Raw genomic sequence first — 25,320 nt, 5'->3', positions numbered from 1 at the left:
GCCTCCGGACCCATGGCCATCTTAGGAATGGAACAATCTCCAAAATGTCCTGAGCTCAGCTCTTGCAGATTCAACCCTCTGGCTTCTTTTAGGGAGTCAATCCATCTTGTCTTTGGTCTTCCTCATTTCCTGCTGCCTTCCGCTTTTCCCAACATGGTGGTCTTTTCCAGACAACTCTGCCTCCTCAGGATGTGCCCAAAGCAGAACAGCCTCAGTTTCAACATTTTCCCTTCTAGAAACGGTCCAGGCTTGATTTCATCTAGGACCCACTTGTTTGTCTTTCTGGCAATCCAGGTATCCACAAAGCTCTGCTCCAGCACCGTATTCCAAATGAATCATTTTTTTCATTATCAACCTTAAAGTTTTGTAATAGTCATCTCATATCTTCCTTTCACTTTCACTAAAAATCATTTCAAGTCGTTGCTGCTTTCTGCCAGTGAAATGGTATCATCTTCATATCTCAAATCACTAATGTTTCTTCCATCAATTTTCACTCCTCCTTAATCTGAATCTAGTTCAGCTTTCCATATGTTATATTCTGTGTACAGATTTAGGGTAGCTCAATGGTTTAGCTAGCTTGCTGCAGAGCCAGAGGTTGGAAGTTTGATTCCCCACAGTGCCTCCTTGAGAAGGGCTGGACGTGATGATTAATAGGGTCCTTTCCCGTTCTGAACTTCTAGGATGATGATGATGATGATTGAACAAAGGGATAAAATGCAGCTTTGACTGACACAACTGCCTAGGCTAAATCCAGAACATAAAGCAAAGTAGCGTTTTCACTTTTAGCAAATTATTGGCAATAAAGGATGTTCAGAAAAAGTTGCTAAGTAGAGATTGTAAAGGAGTCCCTTTAAAAGTCAAACATTAACTTGGGAGTGGAAAGCAACAACTCCTGTTATGGTGATTTTGCACTCCTATATCTTCTTCTCTGTGGATTTTGATTGAGGAGAGCTCACACTGAAGGGGAAAAAAATTTTCAGCTACGGCATTTCCCCTTTCTTTCTTCCTTCTCCCTTTTACATTACTTTTGCTAGCCTATTGTTTTGAAGATATCCTGAGATTTTCATAGCAGGAGAAACTCCTTGCATATCTAAATATCCATGCTACATTTCTTTAAGTGAAAAAAAAATAATCAATTTCTCCAAGCTACACTTTAGCTACAACAGCAGATTTAAAATGGTGACAGATGTTGGAGGGCTAGAAATAATTGATTTAGAATAGCAGACTAGCTTTTTACCAGCAGCGTGGGGGATTCCCTCTGAAGAGAGAGGACCAGCTCTTTTGCTTCTGCACCCCCAAGGAAATCACATAGGGAGCTCAAGAAAACTGCATGTGACTTAAAGGAAAGTTGAATAACTTGTAGTGAGAAACAAAACTGAAAGAACATGTTCTGTGCTCTACCTGAATCTAGCAAAGATTTTCTAATAGCCGGCCAGCCTTGAAAAAACTTTGCTCTGTGGGTGTTGTGGCTGACAAGGCAGCTCAGGAGCAAAGGAGGTATGCTTTGTAAAAGCCCGGGGGTACTGACCGCCAAAGAATTGATGCTTTTGAATTGTGGTGCTCGAGGAGACTCTTGTGAGTCCCCTGGACTGCAAGGAGAACAAACCTGTCCATTCTAAAGGAAATCAACCCTGAGTGCTCCCTGGAAGGACAGATCCTGAAGCTGAGGCTCCAATACTCTGGTCATCTCATGAGAAGACTCCCTGAAAAACACCCTGATGTTGGGAAAGTGTGAAGGCAGGAGGAGAAGGGGACGACAGAGGACGAGATGGTTGGACTGTGTCACCGAAGGGACCAACATGATTTTGACCCATCTCCGGGAGGCAGTGGAAGACAGGAGGGCCTGGCGTGCTCTGGTCCGTGGGGTCATGAAGAGTCAGACACGACTTAACGACTAAACAACAACAACAAAATTTTATTGAGAACTCAGTAATTAGCCATTACATCATTATCCATTGCAACAAATCAATTCAAGTATTACAACAACAATATGCAGTCAAGTTCTCCAACACACACACAGAGAGCGAGAGAGCGAGCTGGGAGCTGGTTCATATGGTTGGGTCACAAGTTAAACAACAATAAATGCATAATTTTTGGGATCTAAAGCAGTTTGTAGAAAACTAGAAGTGCAAAGTGCACAAACTCAAAACACCTAAGGACTTCTTTGGAGGTTAAGTCACTCTGGAGGCATTTGGTCTATCTTTGCCTAGGGGCTTAACACAGCTCAGCCCATGCAGACCCTCTGCCTCGTACACCCTGTGGCATTCCCACAACACCCGTCATCATTGCCACAAAATACTGCTTGGAATAAAACAGATGACTTTTCATGGAATGGGATGCCACGTGGTACAGAGGCAGGAGAAGGCCCTTGAGGAAGCCAACGGCTGATGGAAGACCCGAAATGTCTAGAGACACAGAATGGTTTAGCTTGGCAACCACTGTTCAAGAGGCACTTTGCAGTAGAGGCAACCCACGGAGAAGATTGCGGAAGACAAGTTTCTTCTATCAGCTGTTGCTTCCTCAGACATGAGGCTGGGGTGGGAAGAGCAGCCTATCCTTGAACGCTAACGTCTAGGGTCTCTAGGGAAGTTTTGCATCAAACTCAGCCGAGCCTGGGCCCTCTCAGAGGGCCGATCAGACCCGGCAAAGGAAGAAGCTGTAGTGCAAGAGAGAGAGAGAGAGAGTGCATTTCCCCCATCCTGGCTGTCCTCAAGGCAAGGACACTTTAACAAGGCACAGGAAGGAATACAGTGGTGCCCCGCATAACGGGCGCCCCATTTAACCATGAATCCGCATAGCGATGGTTTTTTTTGCCATCGTTTTTGTGATCGCATTGCAATGTTTTAAATGGTAAAACATCGCTTTGCGATGATCGGTAAGCTGTTTCGCTTACCGATTATCGCAAAGCGATGTTTTCCTAACAGCTGATCAGCGGTTCCAAAATGGCCACCAGGTTAAAAAAATGGCTGCCCGCAGTGTTTTTGCGCCCATTCCTCGCTTACCGGACAGTGAAAATGGCAGCCATATACAGGATTTTTGCATAACGGTGAATTTTTTGCCCATAGGAACGCATTAAACGTGTTTTAATGCATTCCTATGGGCTTTTTTGTTCCACATAGCGACGAATCTGTATAGCGACAATTTTTTCGGAATGGATTATCGTCACTATGCGGGGCACCACTGTACTGGGAAAGAAGATGCTGAAGGTATTGGGGCTTATGTGTGTAGGGGTTGTTTCTGAGGATTCCCCCTGCCCCCCCCACGAAGTGGAAGTGAACTTCCAATCATATTTTGTATGGGGGTAAAGATGTGCAAAAATGATTAATATAAAATAGAAACATTTTGAGAGAGTGAGCAACTTCAACCTGCTGAAGTGAATCACCCTGATCTTATGCAAGTGCAGACATCAGAAAATCTAAAAGGGGGCTTTATACTTTGAGGCTCACCATCAATGGGAAACTGAATGAAGGTGCAAGATGACCCTCTTTGGGGTTTGTTTTAGTTCTACGAGGACGTTTTTTCAAATCTGGAATTGGCCAATCGATCTTTCCCAAGGCCCCCATGGACCTAAAACAGTCTGGGTGGGAGAGGCAGTGGAACTCTTGATCAAACCCCCCCCTCCCTGCAGAAGAGGATTAGCTCTGTAGGGCCCTTTAGGGGGGAAACCCTGGAGGTGTCATCAAAGAGAGGTAGGTGGGTGTTTGTGTGTGTTGGGGGGTGGCCTCTGGGATTCTGGTGCTAGGTGCAGCTGCCAGACCTCTGGGGATGAGCAGCATCAGAACACAGAATGGCAAAGAGGGTACATGTGCCCCCTGACATAAGTGGAAGTCAGCAGAACACATTTTGGGCTTTTGACTAGACCATCAGGGCCATGTTGAGATGCACACACTTCAGTGAAAGAGGAGGCAATTCCCAACACAGTTCCAGGTCATCCAAAATCCTGGAGGAAGAGGTGGGGGGGGCTGAAAGCAAGGTGAACAACTGCCTAACACAGTGGGGGCTGCATCAGCCAATTCTCAAAAAGAAGGGGGGCAAGTGCAGGAAGAGGATGGCAAGAACCCCACTGAAGACTAAAAGCAATATTTGCACTTTACAGCATCCTTTCTCTCCCTCCCCAAAGAATGGCGGGTGAGTGACCCATTGCACTTACAACCCATTGCACTTACAACCCATTGCACTTATAGCACATTGCACTGGTATAACACATTGCACAAATAATGAATTGCACTTATAGCTTATTGCACTGGCATCCTATGAGTGCTCAGTTACACATTCGGATCTGATCAAGAAGGATAAAAATAGTCCGTATTGCCAGGTTTAAAAAAGTAATCTGATTTCCTACTGTAAAACCTGAAAGTGGTCTGTTTGCACTGTCATGTCATGAGGGTGGCCATTTGACCTGTAAACTTTAAGTGACTGCAGCTTATTGACGGCCCCAGGTGTGGTGGAGGAGACGGAGGCGGGGTGTAGAGCGAGCAGAGCTATTATTCCTTGGAGTGCTCCATGTCATCTCTTTCGTTGGCATCCTGAGTGGGAAGGGGCGGAGCCTTGGCTTGGGGGTTCCCGTGCAGATCCTGCTGTGCGTCAACCGGAGCATCGGGCCCACGGCTTGGTGGTAGAGCCGGGGTGGTCTCAAACTCTGAAATATCAATGTCGGCGAAGATATCATCCAAGGTGACGTCGCTCAGGTAGTTTGCTGCCAAAATCTCAAAGCTCCCAAAGAGGTTGCTGCTGAATAGCTCTTCCTGAGAGAGGCTCTCCAAGCTGCTGGTCTCCTCCTGGGGGCTCGGAGAGGGGTCTTCGGAGGAAGAGCCAAAGGGGGCGTCAGCGTTTGGAGAGGCCGGTTCCTCCGGGCCCAGTTGAGGGCCCTGGCTAGGATCGAGGGGCGGCTCTCCTCCCCTACAGGAGGTTTCCTCTAACGCAGAAGGGAAGGGCTCCTCCAGGGAGCCCCCGTGGCCCCCTTGCCCTCCAGGCTGGCCAGAGGAGGTTGACGGTGTGTCCATTCCAAAGGCGGGGGTCTCCCAAGCATCTGGTGTGGGGAGAGGCTCTTTCCCAGTCTCTGCTAAAGACTCGGTGTCTCCTGGGGTATAGCTCTCTGGCAGGTCCTCCCAGCTGGTCTGCCAGAAAGGTGGGGCACTCTGGAGCATCCGCTGGGCTGCCTTTTCTTGCTTCCCAGTTTCCCGGAAGCGCAGGATGGTGCTCCTGAGCAGGGCATATTTGTGATAGTCATCGCACAGTGAAGATAACTTTGACTTGGCCAGCGGCAGCAGGTAGAACTGGTGGAGGTAGAACTGGAGCTGGTCTTTGGCCTCGTTGGGTCCCTCCTCGGGGGCTTTGCGCTTCTGGCCACGAGACATGGTTTCCCTGGAGCAAGGAAAGACACCGTTCAGGATCGGGTGGCCAGGGGGAGAACCCAACATACACCATGGGGGAATCATGGGGCTTCTGCATCGCGACATTCTGCAACGCTAGGGGCTCCGACGTATCTAGGGAGGAACTCAGTTTTGCCTGGCACCCCATCTACCTCGGGGACTCACCTCTTGGAAGCAGGAGGGCAAAGCCCTGCTCAAATACCCCAAATATTTAGGAGTATTTGAGCAGCACTTTTAGGACCTTCGCTTGCTGTTTTATTGCAAGATGACCCTTCTGTGGGCTTTCAGGAGCAAAAAGGGGGAAAATACATTTTTGCACCTTTTAAAAAATGTGTACCATCTATCTGTAAGCTCCATGAAGAGAGCCCATGATGAGACCCCCCCCCTTCCCCTCTAACGAATGAGCAACTATCCTTCCTCTCAGCAAACAGGAGCACAGAGGTGTTGGCACGTTCATGAAGGGCATGGGAGGGACCCCGAGGTTGGCAGAAACGCTTCGCCTCAAGCAACTTGCTTTGGGCAAGGGGAGCGGGTGGGGGGGGTGTAAATGGATTGATCAGAAAGTTAAGATCACCAGGTAACGGGATTGACCCGCCTCCGCTGAGCAAAGAGGCTTGGAAAACACGTGCCCAAGTTGAGATCACAACTGGGGATTGAGTGGTTTAACAGACCCGGCCAGATCCAGCCTGGGCACCGCCCCCACCCAATACACATACAACACTCCCCTGCACCAGGGACCAGTCTGTGCGAAAAGCCCCTCTCCATCGCCAGCTAAATTAGCAATTAGAAAGCGCGCGAAACCCGCTGAAGCAGGCAAGGGCTCTGTCGCCGGCCCCCACCTCGCCCTGATTCTGCCCCGGGGGCAGGCTCGCCAGAAGCCCCAGCACCCCTCAAAGCCCGCCTAGGAGAGAAACGATTCCTTCTCACCGAACGGCCGCCGGCTTGGTTACCAGCGTCGAACAAGAAAGCCCACCTCCTAAAAATCCCGCTATATCAGAGGAGAAGTCTTCTCCCCAGGTAACGCCACCCCGAATCTGGCCTCAGCGCCCCGAAGGAAGCCGCGTCCGAGGGAGTAAAGCCACCGCTCGGAAGAGGTGGCTTTCTTGGGGAGAGGGGGGACGGGGGGTGTTCGGACCTCCCATGGAGGTGGGAGCCCCCTCAGACTGCCAAGGGGCTTACAAGAGAGCAAACATGGCGAGGATCGTGCCATTACAAGGAAAGGAAGAGGAAAGGATCCTGACCCATCGAGCCGGGGGTACAATGGCCGCCGGCTTGGTTACCAGCGTTGAACAAGAAAGCCCACCTCCTAAAAATCCCGCTATATCAGAGGGGAAGTCTTCTCCCCAGGTAACGCCACCCCGAATCTGGCCTCAGCGCCCCGAAAGAAGCCGCGTCCGAGGGAGTAAAGCCACCGCTCCGAAAAAGTGGTGCTTTTTTGGGGACGGGGGGGGGATCGAACCCGTCCATGGAGGTGGGAGCCGCCTCCGACTGCCAAGAGGCTTACATGAGAGCAAGCCGGGCGAGGATCGTGCCACTACAAGGAAAGGAAGAGGAAAGGATCCTTACCCACCGAGCCCGGGATAGAAAGTCGTCCGGCTAAGATGGAGAGGCAGCTGCGGCTCTTTCGAAGACTCTCTCTGGGCGCGATCCTCGTCCTCTTTGCCTCCGGAGCGATGGACTGCGCGCTCCACCCCGGCCCGAATCCTAACCTTTTCCTATTACTGTACCCGGCTTCGCTTCAGTCTGAGCAAGATGTAAGCGAAGCCGCGGTCAGATTTGAAGCGAAATGAGGGAGAGGAGGGGCTTCGCCGCCATTGGTCGGCTCCATGAAGGACGCCCGCTCATTGGCTGGGTGCTTACCTGGCCGGCGCTCAGGTACAGCCGGGTCCCTGACGCGCTGCCTCTAGGTGGCGCCGCAGCCTTCCCCGCTCAGGACGCCTGGGTCCCAAGGAAGGCTGGACCAGAATTATCAGTGCAGTTGAATTTTTCAAAGCAAATAAACACACACACGCGAATATTAACTAAAATGTGCAGTTTTCCCCCCCTTCTGGGTGGAAAGAAGTCAAGCTTTTGAAAAGTCCAGAGATTTAGGTGCTTAACTTGTCAAAATCTGTATTTATGCTTGTATTAGATCCTACATGAGAAAGCAAGATTCTTTTTTGCGGAAGGTAGTAGAAAATGGGGATGAAGAAACACGAGATGGACTGACTCCCTATGGAAGCCACAGGCTTGGGTCTGCAGGAACTGAGCAGGGCAGTTGAGAACAGGACACGTCGGGAGGTCGCTCATTCACGGGGTCAGCGTGAGTCAGAGGGGACTTGGAAGGCGCACGGCAGCCACATTTCGAGCGGTGCTTGTGCTCATTTCGCCCCCCCCCCAAAAAAAAACAAATTTTCTAGCACTAAGGGGTTTTATATGGCCTCCACAGTTTGCATCCAGCAGCCCGATTCTGATGCTTTCGGCTGCAAACCGGGTAAAGCTATGGCGGTCATAAAACGCCTCCGTTCCTCCAACCAGCCTGAAGGATCCTCTTTTTGGCTACGACAGACCGAAACAGCTTAGCCGCCTGGAAATCGACTGGAAGCTTTTTTTTTCCCTTCGGAGGAAGGATAAAGTTAGAGAAAGTTGGGTGAGTTTGGGGGGGGGGGGAGTAATAATTGCTATTATTTCGATTTTTTCAAAAAAATAATTCTGAGCGGCGGGCAAGGAGTTTGTGCAAACTGTTGCCGAGTCTCGGCGGGCGACCGGCTCAGCTTTCCTTTGCACAAGGCTCCGGGAGGGTGTGTCAGTCTGAAAAGAGTGGTCTAAAAATAGCCCAGGACCGCCGCAGGGGCGTCCCGAGTGTTAACAGCGGTGCTTAAGCCTCTCGAGGCTCAGAGAATGGGATCAATAAGCCGCTATTTGCATGTGAATGCCAGGTGTTTTTTTTCTCCCCTGGCCGAAACCAGTCACTCCACTCTGGCCAGGGAGATTATAGAGGAGGAGTCTTCATACCAAGCTTCAAGCTATTCGGAATTGTTTTGCATTTGTAAAGGTAAAGGTTCCCCTTGACAATTTTTGTCCAGTCGTGTTCAACTCTATGGGGCGGTGCTCATCCCCGTTTCCAAGCCATAGAACCAGCGTTTTGTCCGAAGACAATCTTCCGTGGTCACCTGGCCAGTGCGACTTAGACACGGAACACTGTTACCTTCCCACCGAGGTGGTCCCTATTTATCTACTTGCATTTGCATGCTTTCAAACCGCTAGATTGACGGGAGCTGGGACAAGCGATGGGAGCTCACTCCGTCACGTGGATTCGATCTTACGACTGCTGGTCTTCTGACCCTGCAGCACAGGCTTCTGCGGTTTAGCCCACAGCGCCACCACGTCCCTTTTGCATTTGTAAGGACGCGTTAATTCAGAGAACTGGCTGGATAGCTGGCAATGTATTAGTGGTTGGGAGTTCGATTCCCCCTGGTGCCTCCTGGGAGAAAAGCCAGCTCGGGTGGCCTTGGGCCAGCTGCACCCTTTAGTCCCAGAAAAAGGGAATGATAAATCATGCCTAACTAGAAAACCCACACTTTTGTCAACATTTTAAATCAAAGGCAGTTTAGTTTATCTACTTGGGAACCCTAAAAAAGGGTCACCCGGAGTCAGAATCCCGTTGATGGCACATGATTATTATTAAATAAAGTCCCACCTGCTCAGGCATCTGCATCATGTAAGGACTGTGTAGCCTTTTCTAATTTTTTTCTGAACAGTTGGCACTTATGGTTCTTGTGGGTTTTTCGGGCTCTTTGGCCATGTTCTGAAGGTTGTTCTTCCTAACGTCTCGCCAGTCTCTGTGGTTGGCATTGTCAGAGGACACGAGTAGCACCCTGTGCTCCAGTGCAGTTTGTTTGGCAGTTGAGCATTTATAGCTGTTGGATCAGCTTTTGTCCTTTTCAGAAGATGGGTGATTATGGTGATCAGTGTGTTTTTGTTGTATGTGTATTGTTGTGATGAGGAGAGATTATCTGTCACTGTGATTGATGGGTGTTGTTAGCTGGTCTTTTGTGCGTAGTGATCACCGCTCCTTGTGGCTGGATAGAGTTTGTTGACCTTTTGCATGCTATATTTTTCAGTGCTTGGAGCCAAGTTTTGTTGAATTTCAAAATGTCTTCTTTTTTGTTGAAGTTCTACTGGGGTTGTGTATTTCAATGGCTTACCTGTGCAGTCTAACGTAATGATTGCTGATGTTGTCCAGTATTTCAGTACAGTACTGTATTTTGAAATAGAATTTCATGTCCAGTTTGTTTTAGGGCATGTTCAGCTACTGCCAATTTTTCTGGTTGTTTTACTCTGCTGTGTCTCTCATGTTCTTTGAGTCTGGTGTGGATGCTTCGTTTTGTGGTTCCGATAAATACCTGGCCACAACTGCAAGGTATCCGGTGTACTCCTGGAGTGGTGAGGGCCAAACAACTCTTGGCTTGACACCGGTGATGAAATCAGAATCACAAAGACGAAATAGGTCAAAATAGATATTTTAATCTGACTAATTATTGTTACAAGTATGCAGGCTTTCAAGTTACACAGAATTCTTCAGCAAGAAAGATGGAACATGGTTTCTCAGCCATACACAGAGCAGGATTACTAGTTAACATGAACGCAAACATAGGCAGCCACTTCCAGTCCAAACTAATAACATCCAAAAATGTCAGCACTTTGCTGTTCTTGGTAATCTTTTCAACGCCTCTGTTAACTGCTTTTCAACTGAACGAGTGCTCAAAGTGACTCATATAATTTTTTTTAAAAAAAATTCTCTGCAGATTGAGGGGTCCTGGCTGCTTTGCTGTTACAGTTCTGTCCATTTCCTTCTGTGCAATTTAAAAAATAATACACCCAAGCACCAACAGGAGGCAGCTGAGCTGAACAAGTGAGGGCTCCCTCCTTCAGTGCTGTCTTTACAACCTGCAAGAGGTTTATTTTTCCCTTCTCTTCTCGGGAGTGTGCTGCTCCTCAGAATTACTGCACAAGCACACGTGGGAAGGAGGGTGACCTGCCCACCCACACTTTCTGTTGCTGTTTTAATCCCAAGAAATGGTCGACATGCAATGGCCGTTGTATGACTTCCTGAAAGAGGAGGGAGCCAGGTGGGTGCTCCAGCCTCAGGGGGGTGGGGTGGGGTGACTTTAATAAAGGGGGAAAGGCACTCGAGAGCAGAAAAGGGAGGAAGGGGGGAGAATCAGAGAGGTTGGCAAAGCAGTTGAGCATTTCCCTTTGTCAAGTTAAGATGGAGCCGAGGGGGGGGGGGTCCCTTCTGCCTTGAACATAACAGGGAGAGGGGAAGGACGGGACCCAAAGAGAGGGACTTATTCCTTAGGATAGTGCCTGGAGAGGTAGACATTTTTCCCATCATACTCCGAAGTGGTCAGGCACTTCAGGAAGAAGTGCCCGAGGTCGTGTTTGGAGATGATTCTGGAACCACTGGAGGAGTCGACGGTCACCGTGTAGTCGCCTGTGAGAGGCTGGTCACCTGAAAGAGGAGGATGGCATGGATGAGACAGCCAGGAGGGGGCACACAGGAAAATGTTTCAAAAAAGGAAGCCATTGTAAAAAGCAACGCAGAACAGAAGGGAGACCGCTTTGCCTCTGGCCAGATGTGCGGAAATAAAACTGGACTTGCAGAAGTTCAGGACAGCAGTCTTGAAAGCCCCTGGAAGCAAGATTTCTCCCTCATTCTGCTTCAGAGGAATTGCCCATGACCACAGAGCCCCAGAAGTTCTCACAATGGCCACAGTTCTTCTGAACATGGGCAGAAGGCCCACTAGTCTGGGAGCAGAGCACCAAACCCATCGGTCACCGGATATGGCTGGCAGGCAGGGCTGAGCATCAGCGCTTTCAATTGTTCCCAGATAGCAATCCTTGGCCATGAGAAAAGTTTTTGCAACTGTTTAAATAGGGAGAGCCTGAAGCCAAGCCAAGCGGGCCCAGTTGGAACCAGGCCTGCTCTGAACTCAGCCCCTAAAAAGCTGCCCCCTCCAGCCAAACACTGTCTTAAGACCCACATCACATTCAGAAGGGGCCGTTCAGAGTGATAAGGCATGCATTTATTTGTAAACAGCCTTTGGAGGATAAGGTGTATGTAACAAAGTTACTTTTCAAAAGTAGACTAAGGAGCAAGAAGGAAGCAATGTTGCTGATGAAATAAGCAATATTTTCTAGTTCTTTTCTCATGCTACTTTTTAAGGGCATGCTGAAGGTCCACCCACCGGAGGCCAGCCTGGCCCCATCTTTGCTCTCCTTCCGCAAGCAGACAAAATACCTTCCTCTGCAGGCAAGCTTTCCCTGAGTAACTGGCTGCTAGAATGGGGTTTTTTGAATGGATGGTTGCACTTTATTGCTTTGAATGTATTTTGGTGTTGCTTATGTTTTTGAGTATTGCATTCATTTGCTATTTTTAATATGGTTCGCTTGCTTGTTTATTTATTTAAAATATTATTATCCCACCTTTCTCCTTAAAAAGAACCCTGTAGTTGGCTCAAATACTCTTTTCTAATTGTTATAAGCCACACTGAGAACTTTTTAAGGAGGAAGGCAAGTTAAAAATATTTTAATTCATTCATTACTCCTTAAGGTGTCACATGGCTGTATATTGATTTTACTGTAACATACATGTACAATCCAAACTGCCAGGATGGCTGGCACTGGAGTATGGCTCAGGCTAGCAGGACTAATGGTAAGAGAAGGGTCAGCCTGCCAGCAAGCTGTGCTCCTTGACCGTATCCAGACAAGAGCTTCAGAGCAACAAGGACCAAGAGGTGAGGCTTAGGATCCCACGGCTAGACCCCAAGCCCATTTCCTGAGACGGTCAGCCTGTGCATATCAGCTCAGATGGTAAGAGAGCCAGGAGCCTTACTTGCAATGTGGGGTGGCATGACATAAACACAATCCAAGCCCGACTCCTTTAGGATCTGCTGCATCCGGATGTGGTCCTCCGTCACCGGGCGCAGCTTGGCAGGCACCTTGTCCAAATCCCACATGAGGAAAGCTATCAGCAGTGACAGAAAGAGAGCAAGACTTAGCCACCGTCTCTCCTTTCCTGGCATGCACTCTCTCTCTCTCTCTCTCTCTCTCTCTGAAATCCCATCTCTGTTTTCTTGTGGGGTGCCTCAAGGAAGGGGAGCAGAGGCAGCTCTTGCACCTGATCTCAAAGATCTAAGTGTCAAACCCACATGGGGACACCATCTCATGCTTCCTCCTCCCTCCACCCTCTCTCTCTCCCTCTTACACACAAATCCTCCACCACCCATAGATTCGAATACCTGACAGGCAAACAACCACTTTGCGGATGCCGTGAGATTTCATGGCGGTCACGATGTTCCGGGTGCCTTCAGACATCATGGTGGTGGGGCCTGGAGGGTACGAGAGGGGAGGATGGTGTTAATAAAGGAAAGGAGTTTTAAAGCACCAAAGGCCAAACCAGGAGCCGAGGGCTCAGCAAAGCAAGGGGTGGTTGGGGGGGGGGCAAATGCCGTCTCTCGTACTGAGGTCGTTGCGAGTGCCCAAGATGACAATGACGGCATCCTGGCCCTTCACCGTCCGGTCGACATCCTCCAGGTTCAGCACATCTCCCACCACCACCTGCGCCGGCTGGAGCTCCAGGGGGAGCCGGACCGGGTCCCGCACCAGCACCGTCACCCGGTAACCTGGAAAGAAGAGAGGCAAAAAAGAGGTCAGGGTGGCATCCGGCAAGCAGGGATCTCATGGCCCCTGGCTTGACAACAGTTCCCATAATCCCTCACCACTAGTTGTGTTGGGAGGGAAGGAAGGAAGTCCAGATTGTGACTGTTGTGGGTTTTTCAGGCTCTTTGGCCATGTTTTGAAGGCTGTTCTTCCTAACGTTTTGCCAGTCTCTGTGGCCGGCATCTTCAGAGGACAGGAGTAGCACCCTGTGCAGTTTGTTTGGCAGTTGAGTATTTATAGCTGTTGGATCAGCTTTTGTCTTTTTCAGGAGATGGGTGATTATGGTGATCAGTGTGTTTTTGTTGTGGGTGTATTGTTGTGATAAGGAAGGGCTGCCTTTGAGGCTGATGCGGAAACTTCAGGTGGTGCAGAATGCGGCGGCCAGACTCCTTACTGGAATGAGAAAATACCAACACATTTCTCCAACGCTGGCCGCATTGCATTGGCTGCCCATCTGTTTCCGCATCAACTTCAAAGTTTTAATGCTTACTTACAAGGCCCTAAATGGTTTAGGACCTCGATATTTGGCGGAACGCCTGCTTCCACCAAAGTCTACCTGGATCACCCGCACGAGTCAGGAGGTGAGGCTGAGAAGCCTGACGCCAAGAGAGGCCCGAAAGGAGAAGACACGAAACCGGGCCTTCTCGGCGGTGGCTCCTCGCCTCTGGAACAATCTCCCTCCGGAGATTGCGCGGCCCCTACGCTGTGCATCTTTAAAACCCAATTAAAAACATGGTTGTTCATTCAGGCCTTCCCTCCAGCCAATTCTTGATTTTCTTTTTCTTCTTTTTCCCTATTTTTTATTTTATTGTATTTGTTTTGTATTATTATGTATTTGCTTGTTGTTTTTATTGTCTGATGTTATATTGGAAGCCACCTAGAGTGGTCCGGTGGTCCAGATAGGCAGGGTATAAATAAAATAAAATTAAATAAAATTAAATAAATAAACAAACAAACAAACAAACAAACAAATAATACAGTACAAAACAAATACCTGCACCTCTACATTTGACCTGGTGCTCTTCACGCACTTTTTCAACAGTTCGTTCCTTGTGAAAGAAATGTCTTTCCTTCCCAAAGTACCATCTTTACTTGGCAGTTTAGCCACGCTGGCCTCCTCCCTGGCCGACTCCTTATTTGCTAGTCTGTGCTGACCATTTTAAGCCAACTTCTATTACAGGCAATTTAAACGGATTTGCCCCTCCTACATTTCAGCTTTCTTTCAACTAATCTCATTTTCTTGATTTTTTTAAAAATCTCCTTTGGAAATCAAACAGGCCTGTGTTGGACCTTCTTGGCTCTTTTCCCATTTTGAATATGAGAGCACCAGAGCCACCGTTCCTCGGCATTTTAAGAGGAACACTGTGTGGGATCCCAAGTGCAGGCACCACCTCTTGTCTTACGGATTCTGTGACTGATTGTTCCAAAGGACAAACTTTAATTGCATTTTAAAAGTTTGGAAAGGAGCCTGGATCAGGGGCCCAGTCATAGGAACCACAGTTATATTAGGCAAATGGGCACCAGGGTTGGGGGGGGGGAGAGAGGAATCTAAGGGGGGGGGGAGAGGAAGCAGGGTGAAAGGGGAGAGGAGGTGGGAGGAGGCCCAGCCACACCCAGAGGCCCCACTTTGAACCACAAAGCAAGCTTCCCCCAAGTAGACCCCCAAGGAGTGCCTTCACCAGCTCACAGCGGCACAAAACAACATCCCTCGCTAGAAGTTTTCCCTTAGAAGAATCTCAGGCGTAAACAACATCTAATGAAGCCCATACAGGGCTTGCCGACCAATCTGGGGGGTCCATGGTGGCCGATGCCCACTGCAGTCTGGGGAGGGGGTGCAGAGGCCACGGACACGAAGATGGCACCAAGGGGTCACCATAAGCAAAACCCGCTCTGTCTGGTTTGCGAACCAGCCTCTTCTCCTGTATCCCACCCCCCAAGGACTGGGACAGGAAGGGGGAGAGAAAGCAGGCAGGGCATCCAAATACGGTAGTAGAATCATCTCTGGTCGCCCTGTTGCCATTTTGTAGGTGGCACTAAGAGTGCTCTCTCCCTCCAGCAGCCACTGGATCCCAACCCTTTTTTATTTTTTTGCTTTCCGCAACCCCGTAGGCCTGAAGAGAACAAGAAAGGGGTGGTGGTGGTGGCATGAGTCCTAGGAGCAGCCACAGGGCCCCAGCCAGAGGAGGGAGACTTCAGCTCCGGGACTCAGCTCTGCCAGCTCTTTACAGGTGGAAAGATCGGCCCTTTATTCTGATAATAATCACCTTAGAACTGCACAGCTGGAAGGGACCCTGTGGATCATTGAGTCCAGCCCCTGTCAAGGAGGCCCCCCCCGGGGGGAATCAAACTCCCCACCTCTGGCTCTCGCAGCCAGTGGCCTAAACCACTGAGCTATCCGGCCGTCACCTCTGTCCTCAAAGCTCAAACATTAACTCAGGGCAACAGGCTTGCCCTGCAGCCCAGCCCACCGCTGTTCCACCTTCTGCGCTCCTTTGGCCTCGCCTGATAAGGCCCCTTCTTCTTATCTCTGCTGCTCACACACAGTGGGCGGGTCTGCCTCTGGTCACAGCTGCCTTTCAGTGGGTCCCTGCAGGGGATGCTGCTCCCCTCTTTCACGCACCCACGCCGGGTCTCAAAGCGGGTTGAAATAGGCCTCTGCGCGCCCCCCCCGGGACAAGCCACCAGCTTGCTTAAGACCCAGAGGCCCTCCCGACCCCAGGATTTGGGCTCTTCAGGCCCACTCTGCAGGGTTGTTACGAAAAGGGCCGCCGCCGCTGCGGGCCAAGGGCTTGAAATATTACTATGAAACCGGATCACCAGCTGAACTTCCTTCGTCTGGCTTCCCCGCCCCATTCAGGCACCCACCCCACCAAAAAGACACGGCCTTGGAGGGGCGGGGGAATCCTGGCTCCAAGCGGGGCGTCGGTGTGTGTGTGGGGGGGCTCAGCAAGCGACGTCCCTGCCCCGGTGCCTCGAGCTGCAGCTAGTTGGGGGGCCGGAGAGGCACCGAGGGGGCCACGTCGCCAGGGAGCGCCTTCCAGCCCCGGGCAAGAGGGCACCCGGGTGCCAGGCGCGCACAGACGTGTCCTCTCCGCGGCGCCGCGACAGGGAGAGGCGCCCCTCCGGCCACCCCGCTTCCCACGCCTTTCCCGGAACACGATCGCGCCCTCCCCGCGCGTCGCCTGGCCGTCCGGCTTACCGGCGTCCAGGGCTTGGGCCAAGGTAGCCAGGCCGGTCATGCCGGTGGCCCCGAAGATGGCGATCTTTTTGCAGGTGGCAGCCATGTCGGGCGCACTCGCTCGCTCGCTCCCTCCGGGATGCCGCCGCCGCCGCCGCCGCCGCCTCGCGCCGAGCCCAGCCCAGCCCAGCGTCGGAGCGAGCCCTTCCGCCCGGAGCTCCTCCCGGGAGGCAGGCCGACCGAGGCCGGGGGCGGCGCGTCAAGAGGCGCGGGGTGGCCGGCGAGCAGGAGTCGCGCGCAAGGCCTCCGCCCCGAGCGGAGCGCCCGGCCGAACTTGCGGAACGTGGGAAATGCGCAGCGCCGGGGTTGGGGCGGAAGGAAGCATGGGTGAAGGTGGGCAGGAAGGCGCCCCCTGTCGGGTCGCCCTGGGATTGGCGAAAGCCTGGCAGGGACACCCCCCCTCCCCTCGCTCTGAAGCCCCGCCAAACCGAAGCTTAGCTGCCTGGCGGACCGGCGGGCGGGGGGGGGAGGGAGGTTGTCCCAAGGTTGCAAAGAGGGTTCAGCTTCGGTTTTGCACTCCTCCCCGGGGAACCGGTTAGATTCTACTCTTAAGTGCAAGGCTGAGCTGCCATTTCCCTGCGCCATTTGGGAACATCGGCTGCTGCTCAACAGCGGAAGAGCCGTGGTCGGGTGGGCGAAACACCCACCCGACCTGGCAGGCCTCTTCTCTCCGAGCTTGCTCTTTGGGGTCATGGCTTTCCAGGGCTTGGAAGGTAGAGAGTACTCAGAAGCGGTTGCACACTTCAGAGGTGTATTGCATTGTACGCCTACACATTTTATGTAACATAAAATAATTTTATGTTACATAAAATTATTATGTATATTAAAAAAGAAGCTCTTAACATTTATTTATTGCATCCGTCACAGACCATGGAAAGATAAAATCAATTGCAATCAGTCAGACTGACATCAAATAACAGTAAAAACAGCTGAAATTAGGGTGAGAGACAATTCCACATGCACCCACGCACCCACCCACCCACTCTTTGTTTCCCAGGCAGAGCCAGGGATTTGAACCCAGGCCTCCTGAATCTTAGTTCCTCCCCACTCTGTCCGCTACACCACCATCAGCCCTTTAGACCCAAAGAGAAGCCAATATGTTTCCCTTGGCTCAAAAGATAAACACAGCTGGACCTAAATTTCCAGGTTACACAGAACAGTTTTGGGAATCAGCTGTAAAGACACGAAACCGGGCCTTCTCTGCGGTGGCTCCTCGACTTTGGAACAACCTCCCTCCAATGATTCGTGATGCCTCTACGCTGGGTACATTTAAAACCCAACTAAAAACATGTTTACCCAGGCCTTCCCTCTTGCCAGCACTTAACTCTTTTTCCTTCGCTATTTATCATTTATTATATTTTGCACTGTTTTATTATTGATTATGTTATGGTTTTGTATTTTAATGAGTATATGTTTGTTGGTAGCCGCCCAGAGTGGTAGAATATACCAGATGGGCGGAATATAAACAAAATAAAATAAAATAAAATAAAATAAAATAAATAAATAAATAAATAAATATCCAGACCACTGGTATTCCTTATTAGCTGCCTTGGAGGGTGCTAACAGGAGCAGGTAAGGAAGTTGGCTGCACCTTGTCTTTCCTCCTGCAGGAGTGCCATGGCAACCTGTTTCTTGAGGATGATGGGTCAAATCCCTCCAAAAGTGCCGCCCCCAACTCTCCCCCCAGCTCAGGATCCCAGAGCGCCCCCCCCGGTCTTTTCAAGCTCGCCCCCCCCCACTCTGCCTTTGGAAGTGTGTCTCCCTGGATGCCCGCCAAAGGTCTTACTGGAGTCTTTGAGGTGCATATATAAGGAGGAAGGGGGGGGGGAACGGGGAAGTCATGGAGAAAGGTGAACGGGAGAAGGGCGCAGGCGAAGGGGGCGGCTGGCCCCAAATTGTGGCAGCAGGCGGTTCTCTTCCGGTGGGTCCACAGCATCGCTGGGAATATCCAGCGGCGTAGCGCATCCTGCTTGTCTTGTCTTCCTGGAAAGCCGTCTTTCCTTCTAGCGGGCTGGCAAGCGGGGCGGGGGGGGGAGCGGCAGACAAGGCCCGGCGCCCTCCGCTGCTTGGGCTGGGCTGGGCTGGGAGGGCCGGAGCGGAGAGCCGGGATTGGCTGCCCGGCCAGGACGGCGGTGATGCTGCTGCTGCTGCTGCTGCCCGCGCTGGGCTGCTTTTCCCTCCTGCCTCCTCCTCCTCTGCCGCCAGCGCGAGCATCCTTCCTGCTCGGGTACCCAGACAGGGCGCGGCGGGAGCGGCCGGGCTGCAGGGACGCCGAGGAGGAGGAGAGGTAAGCCGGGCACGCTGCCGGCGGAGGCAGGCTTGGGACCGGGCAGGCCGCGGGGGCTGTTTCCGTGGAGGCAGAGGCGCGCAAGGACCTCTCCTCTCTCCAGATCTCCTTCTGTGCACCGTGGGGGGGGGGGGGAGAGGGAGCAGACACTGTGTGTGTGTGTGTGGGGGGGTAATAGAGGGACCCCCCCTCCCCTGCTGCTTGGGAGGGTTTTGAGCCATCCCCAAGGGGCTGGAGGGTGGCGACGGAGCCGGTTTGGGGACAAGGAGACATCTCGGTGGGGAGCAGATGCTCGAAAGGTCCCCCTCCCGCAGTGCTCCCAGGGAGGCGGCCTCCTCCCGTGCGGTCGTGCTGCCGAGGACCCCGCATCTCCCTCTTGGACAGAAGGTCCCCCTCTTCCCCATCGGTGCTGGGGGGGGGGTGTCCGTCGCTCAGGTGGGCGGAGGGGAAAGCAGCTGCCTCCCCGTCCTGGCCGAGGAAGGTCAGCCGAGGGCTCTCCATTCTGCCGGGCAGAGCCGGCCAGGAAGGGCCCCGGTGGCTGCTTCCTGCTTCCCCTTGCTCTCAACCCCATGGAAGGACTGGTGCACCGCCCGGGTGGCAGCGGACCCTGCCTCCCTCCCTCCCAGCTGCTGTCCGTGCTCTGCCAGGCTAAGGTGTGCCGGAAGATGGTGAGAGGGGGCTGGGCAGAGCCTCCAGCGGGGGGGGGGGGCTGAAGGGGGAGGAAGGGGCCCGGCGTGGTCCAGAGGGAGAAGGCCTCCTTCCTGGCCCTTAGGGAGTGCAGAGGTCAGGCCCGGCCATGAGGTGTACCTGATGTGGCTCTCAGGCTTCTGATTCCTACCACCTGGCAGGTAAAACACCAGTGGGAGCGATCCAAGTGAGTTTTGCTGACCAGGGATCCTACTTCCCCCCCCCCAGTGAACATGCCAGGGATCGTTCCCCCAGCATCATTTGGGGAGGGGGGCAGAGGGGACCAATGTGCTAATTCAGCCATGCTGAATTACTGCGGTTTGCCTTCCACATCTCTCCCAGTACCTGGCAACTTGGGTTCTGTGCCACTGAAGAGCAGTTTGATTTTTCATGCCTAGATGGGTGAGCAGGCTGGGTCTGGATTGCACGCTCGCTAAGTTGGTGTTCATTAGTAAGCCTGTTCGTTGAAGAGGAGGGGTACGGGGGGGCCTTCTCCCAGGGAGGCTAGCCTGTCCCTTCCTCCCGAATCCCTTCCTCTTAAGTGCTTAGAGCTTTTTTTTAGTGCAGCTGCGAAGCACATCTGCAAGTTCCTGATCTCACCGTTGCAAGAAGGGCATTTGTATTCATACCTTCAGGCCCAGCCAGGGACGACCCCTCCCTGCCCCGCTTGCTGCTGTCAGCATGATTTAGAGAAACACCAGTTTTGGGCCTGACAATTTGGAACAGGGAGATAATCACTCTGTTGGTGCTAAGAAGCCTGGAGGAGGGCTTGGTGGAAAGGAGGATGCTTCCCTGGGATCCGTGGAACATCTGCCAAGGTTGAGTGCTTGTGTAATGTTGGACTTGAGCAGAATCCCTCCCCAGCCCCTTCTGTTGGTGGTGTGTGTGTGTGGGGGGGGGTCTCTCCCTCAGCTCTCCTTCTCCGTATGCAGAGCATGAGCAGCAGAAGGCTTGCCTTGTGAGGAAGGGCAGTCTTTGTATATTGGCTTTGTGCATGCCAGGGGTCACCCAGGAGGGCTTTGGCCAGCTGCTGTGGCCAGCAGGATCCTTGTCAAGCTTGACCTTTGGCCTGATTCAGCACAGCCTGCCGGGTTGTACCTAGTGTGGTGAATACTGGTCAGTGACATGTGCTATAAATTCACAATTACCCCCAACTTGCTAGAACATCTTAAATTGTCCACCAGGAGGGAGAAGATACTGGGGAATCCTTGTTTATACCCATTGAGGCTAAGGGCACAGGTGCAGAAGGTATCCCTGCCTTTCCCAAATGGCCCGCTTTCACCAGCTTCTTCTCTGCCCCCTCTGGACCAGGCATTGGGAATCTCCCCAATACAGCTGCAAATTCTGCATCTGGCAGAGGTTAGCACTAGGAGCTAAAGCTTGTTTTGACCACCAAGAGAACGGGGTCACCTGGGTTGTCAGGAGCACAGGCCATGGGGTCAGGGCAAACACAGCCAAAGGAGCACCACACTTCACCCATGGGCTTGGACCAGGGAAGAGAGAAGGAAGGATGATCCCCTCCTTCTGTCCAAGCTTCAGTAGTTTCCTCCCAGTTTGTGTTTTCCCTCCCCTCTGGAGTGGGAAACCACCTGAGGGACTGAAACCAAAATGACCAGCCTAAGGTCCATTGCAATATTACTCCTCCAGTTTACTCTGGGTTGAGCTTAAGACAAGGCAATCTGAACTTTTTGTACAATGTTATTGTAAGTGGAGGTGAAACTTACAGTTTTCTTCAAGCAATCTTTTCTTTTTGAACACCCATCAGGAGGTTATTTATTTTAAATCTCTCTACATTGTGTTGTTCTTGACTTGTTTGTGGCTGTGTGAATGGCTGCATTCTGTGTGCAGAGGTGTTCCCTGTGCTGATGTCTTGGCGCTGTGCTGTGTTGTTTGAAGTGGTGTGGGATTTCCCCATCAGCAAATCATGCTTACTGTCCAAACTGTTTCCCTTTATTTAATTTTTTTTTTTTTAAAAAATAAACAGTTAGGCTTTAGCACTGCAAAATATAGGCCCTGGAGTCTTTTTGTCTGCAACACTGATGAAGCGCTGTGCCACTTAGAATTAAAAAAAAGGGGGGGGGGGAAACATAACTTGACCACCTCCTACCCAACTTGGTATATTAACTTGGTTCTTTCCTATGCTGTGTCTCTTGCTTATTCCCCAAGGAGTTTGACTCTGGGCTGGCTGCTTTTGTGTCTGTGTGTACTATGTTCACACATTCCAGATCTATGTTTCTATTCCCCAATGGCCAAGACTGGGCAGCTCATTGCCACTAGATGTCATGCACACAGTGGGTAGAAAATCCATTGTGTGGTGTTAAGACTCTGTTGATGTAGTTTGCTCAGCGGGTTTGTCACTCTGTAGCTAGTTTATTGGAATTGTGGTGAAATACGTGAGGAAGGGTGTGAGATAATTTGTCAGGTCATTGTTCTCCACAATCCCCACATGATATGAACCTCCCAGTGGATTATGTTCACTGCATGCAGGGCAGTGAAATGTTATGTGGTGATACCAATGCTTTCATACTTTGAAGATCTTCCTCTTGACAGAAAGCACAGAGACCCGGGTCAAATTCTGGAGAAAGTAAATGATTCCCTGCTTTATCATGGAGTCTTCATTCTTATTCCTTGTCCTCTGCCCCTGCAGAAAGATGATATAACTTTGCAAGCAACAAAAAGCACTTTAAAGACTAGTGTGCTTTGCTGGGCTTCAGCTTTCAGGGAGTGTAGCCTAAGGACTTGAGATATATGGAATATGGGGTTAGTCAGCAGTTATTCATACGTGTTTTAGGTGCATGTGCACAGAACAACAACAGGTACTGTACCTTTAAGTAGTGATCTCAGGAGAGGTTGTTGAGAGATGATAAGGGCATCCTTACGTTGATAAGCAGATTCATGCATGCATGGTCACCTTCTTTGTTCATTATCTGAAGCTCTCTGGTGATGCTACCAGAGTGGAAGGATCAGCCAACAGGGTGTGGTCATTGCCCGGGGGATGCCCAAATGTGTTCACAGTCCTCGGAGAGGCTGCTTCCCCATGGTGTTGAGTCGTCTTTGTCCTATTCAATTATAAGAAGCTAACTTCTCAGGAGGGCCAAAGAGAATAGTTGACACTACAGGCAGAGAAAATAGCCTAAATGTATTCATGAAACAAACAAGAGTGATAATTACAGACACATCAGCAGAGATGAGTGAGTTGGCTTACATGGGGGGGGGGGGGAGATAAAAATCCTTTGCTCCTGTTGAAGCCACAGGAGGAAGAGTCAAACCTTTCGTTGGATTCCTGTTCATCTGGTTCCCCTTGGAACCCACCTTTGCAGTGGGAAGGTCCCAAGAGGCCAAAGGCTTGCCATTGTTTGTGATATTTTTAGTGGTGTGACACAGGTAGCATCTACTGTTGCCTTTGTCCACATCTGCGAAAGAGGGCTGGTCTTGCTTTTGTTCAAAAACGGATACCCCGAAGTCAGAGGCAGAACGTCCAGAGGGACCGAAGGGCCTCTTTCTCTCTCCTGTGTGTGCTTTACTTGTAATGTCACCTTTCTATCCATGCCCTCTCTTGCATGAAAGCTGGCCCTGTGGGACACGCAGGACCATTTTGCCAGCAGCAGGAGAGGGCTCATGTAGCATTGGTAGACGAGCCTTTGGGTTGGTGGGTGGCCTGCCCTCACCGCTCCTGGAAAGGAGGCTTCAGGGATCCTTACACCCGGCTGCCATTCTCCTGAAACCAATTTCATCCTTGCTGGGGTTATTACCTCTGCAACTGTGTTGGCTGCTTGCCAGCAATGCAGAGGGTGCCTTATCAAGATCTGGGGAAGATGGATGGTCAGGCTGCTGTTTGTCACCTCATTTTATCCATGGTGAGCAGCACGGGGGTTGCCAGGAGGTGCGAGGGGGGGGAGCAGGACGTGCGAGTGCAGCAGCTTTGCCTATGCATCCATGTCTCTGTAGAACAGGCCACATCAAGCTAGAAAAATTCAGCCTGACATTTCTAGGAATTGGAGGGACTTGGGAAAGTTACATTTTTCTTCTCCAGTTCACAGAATTTGTCAGCTGGCATGGACACAGTCTGGGCCCATGGTTTGCTTCATGACAGCACAGGGTGGGTTAACGGGCAGAGATGCTCTCCTTCACTGGGCAGGCCTGGGCCTCCCTTCAGGCATCTCGTGAACAATGAAAGCGACGTAACCAATGCAATTAAAAACAGTCAAGATATCATATTAAAATTCTTTAAAATGCACCCCTTAGAGACAGACTACCTCAATTCAGACATCCCATAGTGGACCTTGAATGTCTTAAGCCTATTAAAGGCCTTCCCCCAAAATGGACGAAGAATCTTAGCCTGCCCACTGGGGGAAGAATCTGAACCATCGTCTGGCAGGAGGCCAGTGCAAACATCAAGGACTGGGAGAAGATAAACGAGGGGCCTGGATGTCGCTCCTCCATATTTTATACCTGGGGCGTAGATGGAAAAGGGGCACACGGGCCACCCACTCATATTTTCACCCCCCCTTACGATGAGCTGTGCTATATTTCCATTTAAAGCATAGCAGGGATGAGCCCTTGAGTCGCACGACTCGCGGCCAAGTTGGACTTTAGTTGCATCAGTGACTCGATGTGGATTCAACTTGGCTTTTTAGTTTTCCAATGATTCAGACTCGACTCGGCAGTCCAAAACACCCCCCCTTCTCTTCCCCCCTTTTTTCCCTGGGGTTTTAATTGGGACTTGGGGCTTGTGATGCAAGACTCGGTACCCAAAGACGTGCTAACATCCCTGAAGCCTAGTGGCCACTTAGAGGTTTGTGTCTACACTGAGTACGGTTGAGGGCAGGACATTTTGGAGGGTCCCCACAGGTTGGAGGGGGCCGGACAGCGCACAAGAACCACAACAAAGTCAGAAATTGGTATCCATAACTGCCATGTGCATCTGTGCTGAAGGCATTGCGAGCACATTGATATGGGAACGGTGGGGGCATTGGCAGAAGGTTTGGGAGGCCCTCCAGATATGGCTCTCCAGGAGGACACAGGTGGCCACCTTGCTATCCAGGAGTGGCAAGCTAGCTCCATTTAAAAGAAGGAGCCCTTGTGCGACACCTGTTTCTCGTATGTCCTCTGGTATATAAAACTCAGCAGGTGGATGGCGTCTTGCCTCTTCAGGTGCTCATGAAGACCCTCTGTGCCGAGCTGTGACGGAATCGATTCCCCTGTGGCAACGGCAAGATGGCCAACATCACGCCGGCTAAGCTGGATAATATGGAGGCCCAGCAGCAGCAGCAACAGCAGCAGCAACAACAACAGCAAAACAACAACACGCGATGGGAAGCCACAGACCACCACCACCACCTCCGGCCCTGGGACGAAACCACTGCCAGTGCCAAACTCTTTGAGTGCTCACGGATCAAAGCGTTAGCTGGTATGTCGGACACACTTGTGCCCAAGGCCACCCTAAGACATTTTGCTGCCTGAGGCAGGGTGCTTTCCAGCCAAATGAAACCTCATAGTACCCAAAGCCAGCCAAGTTATCTTATCACTTGAAGCGAGAAATCTTTCAGTTACTTTTCCCCATCAGGAGCAGTAAACAAACACGCAAAAACAATATTTGTGAGTTGAAAAGCTAGCAACTGGTTGTCCCTTGGTAATGCACAGAATCTGTCTCATGAGACAGCTGCGTCACCCAAGAAAATGATAGGGCCGGCCCTGCCTGGAAATATCCAGCTTCGTTTTTTCCTGCCCAGACTTGAAAAGGTTTAAAAGAGATGGCTGAATGGAGAACTACAAGTGCACTAGAAGAAATACGAGGAAGAATGGGAGGAGGCCGTGCCTTGGTAGGCTTTGTAGTCACTCCTCTGAAGCCCATCATGCAGTGCTGGTGGGAGGGTGTCAGCAGTCTCAAAGGCCTAAATGGACTTAGAAACTCGCTCAGCATGAGTAGCAGACCAGGCACAAGGGGTAGGGTAAAGGTTGTGGTGCTGGTGGTGGTTTTCAGCGTAAAGAGAGATGTAAGATTTGTACAACAATGAGGCAAAATGTGAAGT

At 51.2% G+C, this 25,320-nt stretch overlaps 2 protein-coding genes across 3 annotated transcripts in view; one reads left to right on the top strand and one right to left on the bottom strand.

The window, feature by feature from the left end:
* Positions 1-9,858: 9,858 nt before the first annotated feature.
* BLVRB (biliverdin reductase B) lies at positions 9,859-16,433 on the bottom strand. The gene is made up of 5 exons (XM_072979531.2): positions 16,276-16,433; positions 12,878-13,039; positions 12,656-12,745; positions 12,250-12,381; positions 9,859-10,866 (listed from the first exon to the last, which is right to left on the bottom strand). Exons 1-5 carry the CDS (start codon positions 16,358-16,360, stop codon positions 10,703-10,705), a joined length of 633 nt encoding a protein of 210 aa, XP_072835632.1. The 5' UTR covers positions 16,361-16,433; the 3' UTR covers positions 9,859-10,702.
* A 1,999-nt stretch (positions 16,434-18,432) lies between these two features.
* The window catches only part of SPTBN4 (spectrin beta, non-erythrocytic 4), a 49,362-nt gene continuing 42,474 nt past the window's right edge, over positions 18,433-25,320 (top strand). For both annotated transcript variants that reach the window (XM_072980352.2, XM_078380027.1), the window contains exons 1-2: positions 18,433-18,601; positions 24,443-24,698. In XM_072980352.2, the coding sequence (XP_072836453.2) occupies positions 24,506-24,698 (193 nt within the window). In that variant the 5' untranslated portion in view covers positions 18,433-18,601; positions 24,443-24,505. The remainder of the gene's footprint in view (positions 18,602-24,442; positions 24,699-25,320) is intronic.

Source organism: Pogona vitticeps, chromosome 9 (genome assembly GCF_051106095.1).
Source record: "Pogona vitticeps strain Pit_001003342236 chromosome 9, PviZW2.1, whole genome shotgun sequence".
NCBI lineage: Eukaryota > Metazoa > Chordata > Lepidosauria > Squamata > Agamidae > Pogona > Pogona vitticeps.
Note: the sequence above shows the minus strand (reverse complement) of the source record. Positions and strands in the feature narration are given on the sequence as shown.

Excerpts from the sequence above, each read along its gene's own strand:
- BLVRB (XM_072979531.2), bottom strand. The coding sequence starts at position 16,360 with ATGGCTGCCACCTGCAAAAAGATCGCCATCTTCGGGGCCACCGGCATG. Across the intron at positions 12,746-12,877 it reads GGGCACTCGCAACGACCTCA|GCCCCACCACCATGATGTCT; the intron begins GTACGAGAGACG and ends CGTACCCTCCAG. Across the intron at positions 12,382-12,655 it reads AGTGGTTGTTTGCCTGTCAG|CTTTCCTCATGTGGGATTTG; the intron begins GTATTCGAATCT and ends CACTGCTGATAG.